The sequence below is a fragment of the Hippocampus bargibanti genome, linkage group LG08, assembly GCF_051943395.1.
Source record: "Hippocampus bargibanti isolate YZ-2025 linkage group LG08, ASM5194339v1, whole genome shotgun sequence".
In the NCBI taxonomy this organism is placed as follows: Eukaryota; Metazoa; Chordata; class Actinopteri; order Syngnathiformes; family Syngnathidae; genus Hippocampus; species Hippocampus bargibanti.
In genome coordinates this window covers 9,234,131-9,246,750 of record NC_142741.1, presented here as the reverse complement: position 1 = coordinate 9,246,750, position 12,620 = coordinate 9,234,131, and the positions used below count along the sequence as shown (strand labels likewise).

Below are 12,620 nucleotides of genomic sequence, written 5' to 3'. Positions count from 1 at the left end.
AATTTCTGCTGGTTGCAACAAAATAGCTTAGATTCAATTGCATCATGACACAGTTTACCTGATAATGAACCCCAAATGAACAACCAGTTGGTTAACACCGGGTGTGTATATTATTAAATAATTGCATTTGTGTTTCTGATCTGGGATTCTGTTGGTTTCCGATTTTGCAGAATGTGGAGGTGTCTGTGTTTGAGGTCAACATCCGTTTCATCGGAGGCCTGCTGGCAGCCTACTATCTGTCTGGACAAGAGGTCAGTGCTCACCTGTAATTCTTCCATAATGAAATACGCAAGACGTGCATTAAAGTGCAGACATTTTTAGACAATAGAAATTTTAACTTTAGTACCTTGGTTTATCCTACGCGTGGTTGTAAAATATGTTCCATTGCCCCAGAGAATTCTTGGCTTTTTGCCTCACTGAATAGCAGAGGATATCAACACTTTTTTAACGTTATACTGTCACTATATTATTGTATATTTTTCTTAGTGCTGTCAGGTGCCTCCCAAAAGAATATCTGATGAATGAATTAGGGTCTTTAACAGATTTATGTAATTAATCTCATTTTAATCTCATATAAAATTTACAGGAAAAGGCCGTATTTTCATTTTAATTCATGGCATTATTGAGACAAAAAGATAAAAGAAAATGTGGCATTATAAGGTATTTTATTGTTTTTCAGCCTGCCTGGACCGGCAGGCTGAAGTCATTTCCTTTCTGCTGTTTGAGACGAGTCATAGTCCTAACTGCAACTGCAAAATATAAATAAAATAGAACATCAGGTCCGGAAAAGATGCTTAGGATAACATTAAAAACAACAATTTTCTGAGTATTCTACACTGAACTTTGTTCAGATAGACCCTTAAATCACAGTTCTGTAAATGAATACTGTACTTCAGAAATAACACTGTTCATCATGATAAACTAAAAGTGCTCAAATAAACATCAATCCCTCCTAGTAGTCTACAGAGGACTCATAAACTATGCCTTGTACGTGGGGTTTTCTCGAGTACTTTGCCGAAAAGCTTTGATATGGCTAAATTGCTCATGCTTTCGGAAATAACATTAGCTGGAAAAAATGATAAAAGTTCACTCAGCCAGATCCAGGAAAGGTATTGTGAGTTTTCTTTATTTGAAGTCTCAATCGATGAGAAGGTTTCTTCAGCCGTCTGTACAAATTTGAAGGTTTCGGACGTTTCTCCTCCTATCCAAGAGGCTTCGTCAGCGAACTAGTTCGCTAGTTCGCTGTCGAAGCCTCTTGGATAGGAGGCGAAACGTCCGAAACCTTCAAATTTGTACAGATGACGGCTGAAGAAACCTTCTCATCGATGGACCACTCCTGTACGACTGAGAGTGTTGCGCTCTCCACTATAGTAAGGGAGATACGGTGTTGTGGGATCCAGAAAAAAAACACAAGACAAGCAATGTGATAAGTCTTGACTCAACAGTGGTTTACTTCGAATGCCCCGATCTAATGCAAACGTATGCGCACAACAATTTCCGGTCCAACGATCTAAATCGGTCCGACACGAAACACTAACCGAAGCAGGCGTTCCATGTTTAAATAAATATTTTCGATATATATCATTTGTAAACCAATAGAACTACGCGAATGTAATCAAAATAGGAAATAAGATAATTTAAGACCTGTCACATACCCCCCCTCAAAATAGATCCCAACATATGTACTAGTAAATACATAAATGCGCTGGACGACGTGCCCAAAACAATGACGCACAGTATTATGAACTGCATCCAAATATGAACTATAATAATGAACAGTTTACAGACTGGAACTCTTTTCATACATTCTGTTTACATTATAACAATCAACAATTCACGGACTGGAACTCTTTTCATACATTCCGTTTTACTTATACAGGGCTCATCGGGGTCTTCTTGTTTCCATCTCACTGTTCTATTAAACAGAAGTGTCGATTAACCATTTCTGTAGTATTTCGTGGCATAATAGGGGTGTGCGCCATACATCCAAGGCATTGTCTGTTCACCATGATATGGTACTGTCCCTACATTGTAACAAGATGGCGAACCAAGGCGATCATACGTGAATACCTTGGGTCTCCTGTGTTCTCGTCGAGGCCGTTGATTTCCCCCAATATCAGGATTACTGGGGGGCTGGGGAAGAGGGGGATACACTGTCACAGGTGGATCATTTTCCGGACCAATGTTGCCCTCCTGAGATTGGTCAACTTCCGCATCTCCCGGCTGTGTCCCCGGCAGTTCATTCCCCAGTTGATTGTCATCATGGTGGGTTGTCTCCACAAAGCTCACGTCCCGCGGTTCTGGTGAGTCTGGTCGGGTGCTCTGGCGATGGAACACTGGATAATACTCATCCTCCTCATCATCCTCTTCCGGATCCATTTCCGGCATCTTGTTCGGTCGTTGCCGAGTGGACTTTTCCTTGGACTGGGACTGTAGTGAAGTCTCTAATGGCAAATGATCACATGGCAGCAAGAGATTGCGGTGGAGTATCCTAGATCTGCCCTTCCCCCTCTCAGGTTTCAGCTCATAAACTGGAATGTCTTGGCTGACTTGACGAACCACTGTATGAACAACATCCTCCCAGTGGTTTCTCAGTTTGCCTGAACCTCCGCGTGGGGTTAAGTTTCGAACCAGAACACGATCACCGGGCAACAGGGTAGAATACTTTAGTTTACTGTCATATAGTCTCTTACTCCTGGCAGCAGCTTTGTTGTTATTTTCTTGCGTGATCATATACGCTTCCTCCATGCCCTGTTTCCACTTCTTCACATAGTCCTTCTGGTTGGTGTCACCCTGGTTAGAGTCTGGATTCAAACTAAACAACATATCAACTGGCAAACGTGGTGAACGTCCATAAAGTAAGTAAAAAGGTGAAAACCCTGTCACCTCACTTTTGGTACAGTTGTAAGCATAAACGAGTTTGTTTAGTGAGTCTTTCCAGTTACTCTTTTGTTTCTCTGTCAGTGTCTTTAACATCTGGATCAGTGTTCGATTAAATCGTTCAACCTGTCCATTTCCCTGTGGATGGTAGGGGGTTGTCCTTGAACCCGCAACCCCACAATATTCCTTCAGTTGAGCAAAAAGTTGATTTTCAAATTCACCACCCTGATCATGGTGAATTGGAAGGGGGAACCCAAACTTTAAAGCATAGTCATTAAAGATTTTGTTTGCCGCTGTATTGCCAGATTTGGACGTTGTAGCATAAACTTGAGCGAAACGTGTAAAATGGTCTACTAGCACAAGCACGTATTCATAACCACCCTTACATTTGTCAAGATGCAAAAAGTCAACGGAGACAAGTTCAAAAGGCTGAGTAGTCACAATATTAGTGAGAGGGGCTCTGGTCTCACGGTTGGGCTTTTTGTGTTTTAGGCACACACACTCTCTCAGTACATAGTCCTCTATTTCTTTTTGCATAAAGGGCCAGTAAAAACGATCCCTTACAAGGGAAAGAGTCCTTTCTACACCATGGTGGCCCATTTCATCATGCAGCTCTTTTAACACTGTCACCTTGTGTTTTTTAGGAAGCAGTAGTTGGGTTCTGTTTGCCGTTTTCCTGTACAAAGCACCTCTGTCATTAAAGTGTAGCTTGTCCCATTCCCTCACAAGACAAACAACTTGAGGACAATGCTTTCTTAGTTCAGTACCTAGTGGTTTCGTCTCCGCCAGTTTGTATCTAATAATATGTCCTATAATGGGGTCAGTCTCTTGATCTAGCTTGATCTGTCCAACAGTCAATGGGGCTATCGGTGTGTTTAGTGACACCTCGGCACACGTAGCTGAGAGTGACACCTCGGCACACGTAGCTGAGATTCCCATAGACCAAGCTGCACTAGACTCGTTCTGTTGGTCAACCGCTTGTACGGCAGCACTCACAGCATCATATGACATTTCTTTTGTACATCCTTCCATATATGTTACCATATCAAGGGGCATCCTAGATAAACTGTCTGCATCAACATTTTCCTTACCGGGACGATATTTAACAGTAAAATTAAAATCAGAAAGTTCTGCGACCCACCTGCACCCAGTTGCATTTAACTTAGCAGTCGACAGTACATAAGTGAGTGGATTATTGTCACTATACACAGTGAAGAATGGTGCATAGTACAAATAATCACGAAACTTGTCTGTGATCGCCCACTTAAGCGCCAAAAATTCCAACTTGCCCGAGTGTAAGTTATAATTCTTCTCAGCTGCAGTTAATGTCCGAGAGCCATAGGCTATCACGCGAAGTTTCCCATTTTGTCTTTGGTACAACACAGCACCTAAACCCCGGTTAGAGGCATCTGTATGCAAAATGAAAGGATGCGCGAAGTCAGGAAAACCTAAAACTGGTGGTTGAACTAAACAGTCTATTAGCTGCTCTAACACTGACTGATGCTCATCACTCCACTCAATACGTGTGTTGGAAGACACACTGTTATGTCTCACTTTCCATTTTTTTCTTTGATGCTGCTGAGTCTCAACATTCAGAGGGGCTTTAAGCAAAGCATACAAGGGACTAGCGATACAAGAGAAATCTTTGATGTATTGCCTATAATAGCACAATAGTCCCAAAATGGCTTGAAGCTCACCGACAGTGCCTGGCTGCTTGTTTTTCAGGGCACGCACTGCTGCTGTATCTGCCGGGTCCATTCGGCTCCCCTCAGCAGAGACAATCCTGCCGAGGTACCTCACTTCCGGCTTATAGAGGTCACACTTTCGGGCTTTGAGTTTTATTCCATTTTCCCTGAGACGTCGCAACACTCGTCTGACGTCCTCAACGTGGTTGTCAAATGTCCCGCTGAAAACAAGAATGTCATCAAGATAGGGGACACATATTTCGTCCCGTAACCCCTCCAGACATTGTTCCATACACCGCTGGAACGCTGCTGGTGCATTCATGAGTCCAAACGGGATTCGAATCCATTCTTAAAGGCCCCAAGGGGTCACGAAGGCGGTCAGGTGTCGGCTCCCTTTGGACATGAACCCCTGGTGGTATGCTTTGCCTTGGTCCAGCAGCGAGAAGATGGTGTTACCCCCAAGGCTATCCACCACGTCTTGTACCCGTGGGATGGGGTGCCGGTCAGGGTGTGTTTTCCGGTTCAGCTCTGTAATCAATACATAAGCGCAGTGTACCATCTTTTTTCCTGACACAGACGACAGGGGATGAGTAGGAGGAAGTGGACTTTTCCACCCACCCCTGCGCTATCAAGTCCTGTAAATAGTCTTTCACCTCTCTGTACATTGGCTTTGGGACAGACATATATGTCTTTGAAACGGGTGTCTTTCAACAAAATGTCCATTTGTAGGTTTTCCACACACCCTATGTCGTCGTCCGATTTTGAAAATGATGCCGATTCCTCTCTCAACATCTGCTGAACGGTCTTTCTTTTATCTTCGTCCAAATGAGAAAGGTCAATTGGGGGGTCCCACTGCTCACTGAGAGCGATGGTAGTATTCTGGACATGGACCTCATTGACAACCGCTGAAGGAAGGTCCCTTTTAAATATGTTAGCTGGGTAGACAGACCCTACTGACTGCACTGTACCAATAATAGCCTTTACTGGAAACCTGATATCATGATTAGTAGGGTTCTGGACACTAACAACTATCCTAGGGATGGAACCTGCCTTTACTGAGACCAACGAGTCACAAAGCTCGAGGCCATCTGGGCACTGTGGGTTTTCACTTGGCTCAAAAACTAATGTAACATCTTCCTTAAAGGGCTTAGCCTGTACTTTGCATGGAATAATAAGTGAGCTATGCCTGGCTATAGTGAATCTCTCATTTGTTGTTTTTACACGGTACTCATGTGCTTGTCCCAGACTAACTGCTTTTATGAAAGTGGCAGCTTTATTGCGCTTAAGGTGGGGAAAAGCTAGTCTAACCGATTTCAAGAGCTTTTCTGTATCCCCTGTTTGTGACTCATTAGAGAGGCTATCTAACACAAGACGCTCAATGACATTAAACCCTATGATAGGACACTGTTGCTGGTCACCTTTTAGTACTAATACTGGTACAAGTAGCCCTGGATCATTAGCACCAAGTTTAAATGGTATCTCAAGCCATCCTACATAAGGCATATCCGTTCCATTAGCTGCCACAATATTGAGAGTGTTATCAGGGTCAATAAGCTCATTCACATTTTTCAATGACACGTCAGGTAAGTTTGTTTGTTTCCATAACTCATCTACAGCACACACCTGGGACCCCGAGTCCCAGAGTGCTTCAACCCTTTTGTTACCCAAAAAGCACCGAATAAGACATTTCTTTCCCACTAACTCCCTGACCGAAGGTAATTTACCACACTGTTTCTTATCTGTACGCTCGACAAATGACTGCTTATGTCTCTTCTGAACGGGGCCACATGTGTGGGGCTTACATTCCATTTTCATAGCACCACTGTAACACTGCGACCTATCTGTCTCTGTGGTCACACCATGTCCCACTGGGGTAACCCTTTGTAGTTTAAAGCATGGTTCCTAGCTGAGTTCTGTGCTTTGCAGCCTGCTCTGAAATGTTCACTACTTCCACATTTAAAACAGTGCTGACAATATTCTTCACCTGTCTGAATACAAGAATAACACCTGGGCTGAGGGCGATGGGGCATGTAGTACTGCTGAGGGGCGAACCGCTGCTGGAACTGTGCTGCCCCCCTCATCGGCCTGGGGCCTGGTGCTGGGTGGTACTGCTGAAGAGCTGATGGGGAGTGCTGGGTGTAGTAGTGCCTGGCTGGTGGATCTACCTGATATTGTGAAGGTGGAGTGAAGGCGACCTGTTCAGGGTAGTGGTCAGGCAGGCGTTCAGGTCCTCCGCTGGTGGGCTGAGAAGTGGCTGTTGGTTTCTGAATAGTCTCTTTGACCTGGACACTTCCGCACGCAGCTCTTTTAACAGCATCATCTCTGACCTCATCTCTTTGATATCTGAAAGGAGTTCATTCGGCACACTAACAGTATTCTGCTTTGAGACTGTTGGGTTATTTTTTATCGTTCACCCTTGGTTCATTGCTTCGACGGGTGTAGATGGAGATCGATGGTTAAATCATCAGGGAGACAGGTCTTGAACAGAAAGTTGATTTAATTGGGAGAGCACGGGCATTGCAGTGTGGACGGAGGAGCGAGCATGGAGAGAGAGAGAGAGACGAACGAGCTGCAGGAGTATTTATGCGGCGCATAGTAATGACGCGACAGGATGTGACGTAATGAAAATGCGACATCGTGTAGGCAGGATATGACGTATGAGGAAGTTCAAAATGTAAACAAAGACTACAGAGCGATGTTTAGAGATGTTTGTATGGTGAATTACCCTAACAAAGACTGTCTTCTTCCCAATCGGGACTGGTGTGTCATCTAACTGGACAGTGTTCAGCGTTGTCACCCGTGCAGCAGCATTTTTCTTTTTTTCCTGTCGCTCTTTTTCTGTTGCACATGCCATGTTTAATTTTTCTAACAGTACTTCATCTGATGTGGTGGTTAGCAGGAGGAAAGGTTGCATGTCACTCTTTACATTGTCACTCTGTAACCCCGTCAGAACTGTGTACAGGAATAAACTCTGGACCAACGTGGGATCATACTTCACCCCTGATTCGGCCTCTTGAGATGCAAAAAGAATCCTTTGACGAAGATCCATTGCACGCAGTAGAAATTTCTGTGGGGACTCTTTATTAGTCTGCACTTCCGATGAGAGCTGCTTGTACAATTCAGTGGCTCCTCTCTCTTGATAGTGAGATCGGAGAATTCTTCGTGAAGAAGGTAGGGTGAGATTTTCTTTCCCTTCGAGGTAGCTTCTCAACTGCAGACCTGGTGTTATGGCACGAACCACTGCATCGATGATCTCATCCCCCTGGTAGCCTTTACTGAGCCCACTTTCTATTTGTCTGACCAAATTAGGAAATGTGAGTTTATCTTTTTGTCCGAGTTCACCTATTTGTCCAGATATTTTGAAATCTTTGCACCAGGGGGCAGTGTCTGGGGGCACTATGCTTCTCTTTCGCACTGCATCCCGACCTTTTTCACTTGGTTTGGCTATTCCTAGTTCAAAATCTTTTATACTTTCAATCAAGTCCTTTACACGTAGCAAATCTGACATTCCTCCATCTTCTAGCTCTATTCAGCTCTTTCAACGTAGGTTGACACAATATTAATTAGTTGGCCTCGAGTCTTTCCTGTAAGTTGCTCTCCTTCCAGTCCAGATATTTGGATTTCAGCACATAACTCTGACAACTGTTGAAAATTCAGTCCAAATAACTTGCCTTTGATGTCCAACTGTAATTCCTCTAACGCCATTTTCGAGAGGGTAGACGCAGTTCAACTGGCCGGATTCACTTCAAAGTCTTCCAGTGCCCTCTAGTGGTGGCTGTACGCACAGAGATGCAACCAGAGCACATGTAGAAACAAACCAGTAAACGGCGATGCCACTCCGACTGGGTTGATTGGGGATATTCGGCGCGAGCTTCTACCCACGGCGAGTAGACAACACTCGAACGCAAATATCCCAGCGGTGCCTCCAAAATGTTGCGCTCTCCACTATAGTAAGGGAGATACGGTGTTGTGGGATCCAGAAAAAAAACACAAGACAAGCATTGTGATACGTCTTGACTCAACTGTGGTTTACTTCGAATGCCCCGATCTAATGCAAACATATGCGCACAACAATTTCCGGTCCAACGATCTAAATCGGTCCGACACGAAACACTAACCGAAGCAGGCGTTCCATGTTTAAATAAACATTTTCGATATATATCATTTGTAAACCAATAGAACTACGCGAATGTAACCAAAATAGGAAATAAGATAATTTACAACCTGTCACAAGAGCTTACACAGGCGTATTGAAGTCTCAATGGATATCAGTTTTCGGCAGACCACATGTAACGCTGCTCTCCAGGCTGTCCTTTCTCCCTCTTCTTCCTCCTCGAAGTGACTGGCTCAGTCTGGTTTTAAAGGTGCTTCACCTGAGCTTCTGGCCAATCAGGTGCCAGTGGCAATTGGCCATTCCCAGGTGGTTGCAATCACCTTCTCAGAGTCAATTAGTGGTCGCCCAACTCTACTGTTTTGGATGGGGAGAAATGCACACCTTTCTCCCGTCCAAAATCCAGAAAACACTAAATTATTTAACATTTCATGACATCATTCACACCCTCTCCTCAGAGTTCAGACATTCTTGACAAATAATCAGCTATGACATTTTTCTTACCCTGACAATGCTCAATGGTGAACTGGTTTGGCTGAAGGGCAAGACACCACCGCAGTATTCTGGCATTCTGGTGTTGCATGGAGTGCATCCACTTCAGGGCTCGATGGTCAGTCTGTAATCTGAATTCCCGTCCGCGGAGGTGGTAACGGAGCAAGTCAGTTGCCCACTTGATGGCTAGGGCTTCCTTCTCAATTGTGGAGTATTTCTTCTCCCTCTCAAACAGTTTCCTACTCAGGAAAAGGATGGGTCTCTCTTCTCCAGCACTGCCTTGCACCAGAACTTCACCAAGACCAACATCTGAAGCATCCACTTGGACTAGAAACTCATTGGAAAAATCTACACTCTGCAGGACAGGAGCTTGAGAGATGAAAAACGTCAAGGCCCGAAAAGCTTGTTCACATGCTGCTGTCCATGGTAGAGGAGATTTGATGTTCTTCCTTATGAGGTCAGTTAAAGGAGCAGCTAATGTAGCAAAGTGTGGCATAAACCTTCTATACCAACCAATCAGCCCAAGAAATGATCTCAATTGCTTCTTGGTCTCGGGAGGTGGTATCTTCTCCACTGCCTTCACTTTCTCCACCTGGGGCTGAATCTTTCTTTTCCCAATCAAATGTCCCAGGTAACTCACCTCTTCTTGTGCCCAGGAGCATTTTTCTCATTAATGATGAGTCCAGCCGCTTGTATTTTCCGAAGGACGGTCTTGATGTGCAGGAGATGGTCCTCCCAACCTTCACTGTAGATCACAACGTCATCAAGATAGGCAGCTGAGGAACTGGAACAGTCCTTGAGGATAATATCCATTAATCTTTGAAAGGTCGCTGGTGCTCCATGCAGACCAAATGGTAGAACTGTGTAGTGGAAGAGCCCTAACCCCGGAATCTGAAAAGCTGTGTATTCTTTGCAGGTGGGGTCCAGAGGGACCTGCCAGTATCCTTTACACAGATCAAGCGTTGTAATAAATTTTGGTCACACTAATCTTTCCAGCAGCTCATCCATACGAGGCATAGGGTAGGAGCCAAAACATGAGGCACTATTGAGCTTTCTCATGTCTGAGCAAAATCGTAGCTGAGTGGTGTCCTTTTTAGGTACTAACACTATTGGGTTAGACCACTCACTTTTAGATGGTTCAATGATCCCCATATCAAGCATTGCTCGTACCTCCTGCTTCAGTGATTCAACCTGCCGCTCCGGAATCCGATATGGCCTCAAACGTACAGATTTATTTTCTTTCTGAGCACAATCTTGTGGGGGATGAGATTAGTTCGTCCGGGTTTATCTTTGAATAGTGAAGGAAATGATTCAGTTACATCTGCTAACTGAATTTGTTGCTTTGGGGTCAGGTGCAACAAGGTCTCTTTAGAATTACCCCCTTCCCTCTTGGGTGTCATCACAGCCTCATACATCTCCTCCCTCTCAGTAACCGAGATTTCTCTGATGAATAGGCTCTGGTAGCTCAATGGTTCCGATTGTTTCTCTGCATACAATTTCAGGAGATTCACATGTAGAATCTGCTTTTTCTTTTGTTTGTCAGGGCAGAGAACCTCATATGTGACAGGTCCTATTCTCCTAGTCAGTGTACGGGCCCTGCCACTTTGCCAGTAGCTTACTTGGTCCCGTAGGTAGCAATATTAACACCTTCTGTCCAGTCTGCAAATCTCTCTCTGGCTTGTTTAACATACCACACCTTTTGGTTTCATGAACTCTCCTCCATGTGCTTCTTTGCCATCTCCTTGAAATTCTCCAACTTGTCCCTCATTTGAAGATTATAGGAGATGACACTGCGTGATGTCGCCTCTCCAGCCACCCAGTTCTCCTTCAGCATGTCCATGGGTCCACGGACCTGTCTACCATACAGCAACTCAAAAGGAGAAAAACCAGTTGACGCTTGGGGCACTTCTCAATAAGCAAATAATAGAAAAGGCAGCCATTTGTCCCAGTCTTTACCGGTTTCATGAATGAACTTCCTCAGCATTTGTTTTGGTGTCCCATTAAAGGACAACCGATGTCTCCGGACAAGTTGTGTCCATAATTTGTAAAATAACTTCAAATGACTTCTACTGAGCGGATTTTAATAAGATTCCACCGCATATAGCTATATTTTACGTTTTAAGACTCGCGCTGAATATTCAGGAAGTCTTGTTTTTGAGTTGATGACGAGTCCGTACGTGACGTCACCAAAGGAACGCCCCTGACCGAAAAAGTACTCATTGTCGTGGTCCTTCCATCACATCAATGTATTTTGCTATACTTGTTTGGTCTGAGGACCTCGTGTTGCACCCAAATGCCGCCAGAAGAGGGCGTCCAAGCTCCATATAAGGAATTCATCAGCCTGTGGAAACGGAGGTGGCCACTGGAGGTCGCCATTTTGTGCCTCTTTTTCGGTGAGACAATGTTGCCTCAATGTTGCCTCATAATGGCACGGAATAAATTATTTAATCGATTGCAAACATGTATGTGTCATGATCTGGTTGGCGACCAACGGGGGGCGCTGTCGGCCCCGCCTGCACCTGCACAGGTGCTGGTCGTCCCGATCAGATTGGCGACCAGCGGGTAGCGACGTCAGCCCTGCCGGCAGCCTCGCAGGTGCTGGTCGTTATAATCAATAACACTTAAAAGGACACCTGGCACGATCATCCGGTGCCGATTCATTGTTTGTTTGCTGCTTGGTTGCAGCATGCATCGTGTACGTGTTTGTTTAACCTTGGCGGGCTTTTACTTTTGGTCTTCTTTTGCTACTTTGTATTTTTTCCATTCAGATCATTTTGATGTTTTACATTTTGTTTCTGCTGACTTTATTTTAATACAATTTGTCAAACAACCTCCTGCTCCCTCCTGCCTGCTTTTTGGGATCCGAACCCGCCATCACCACCTCGCAAACCTTGACAGTATGCTTTCCTCTTCAGAACTATTTGAATCATATTCATAACTGGATGTGTAACAAGAAAGCATATTCTCCGAATCTGAAGCCATTGTTTTGATTCTCCAGCAATGCAAGACGTCTTGGCATGACGTCACGAACTGGGGGTGGGACTTTCTGAAAATGCCCAATTTGCAGCTCAATTTTTTGCAGATTTTGGACACTTTAAGTCATTGTTATTGGTGTTTTGTATTTGAATACAAATATACTGCATGTTTTGGGTATTTGAGATGCTATAAAACGTTTTTCTGATGTCAGTTAAGAAACAAAAAAATGACGTCGGTTGTCCTTTAAATCTTTGAACAAGACCATCGGTTCCAGGATGCTATGGAGTGGTTCTTATTCCTTTAACTCCAAGCTGGCTATATAGGCCTTCCATCAGGTGAGACATGAAGTTTGTACCTTGGTCTGTTAATATATCTTTTGGTATGCCTGTTCTCGAGAATAACTCAACCGTGTTTCACCTGCATAGAACGTAATGGGTAAACATCTGGGTATTTGGTTGCATAATCACAGATTACAA

At 44.3% G+C, this 12,620-nt stretch overlaps 1 protein-coding gene across 4 annotated transcripts in view; it reads left to right on the top strand.

The window, feature by feature from the left end:
• Positions 1-12,620, top strand: part of man1a2 (mannosidase, alpha, class 1A, member 2) — a 194,527-nt gene that overhangs the window by 95,594 nt on the left and 86,313 nt on the right. For all 4 annotated transcript variants that reach the window (XM_089003221.1, XM_089003219.1, XM_089003220.1 and 1 more), the window contains one exon: positions 171-251. In XM_089003221.1, coding sequence (XP_088859347.1) covers positions 171-251 — 81 coding nt within the window. The remainder of the gene's footprint in view (positions 1-170; positions 252-12,620) is intronic.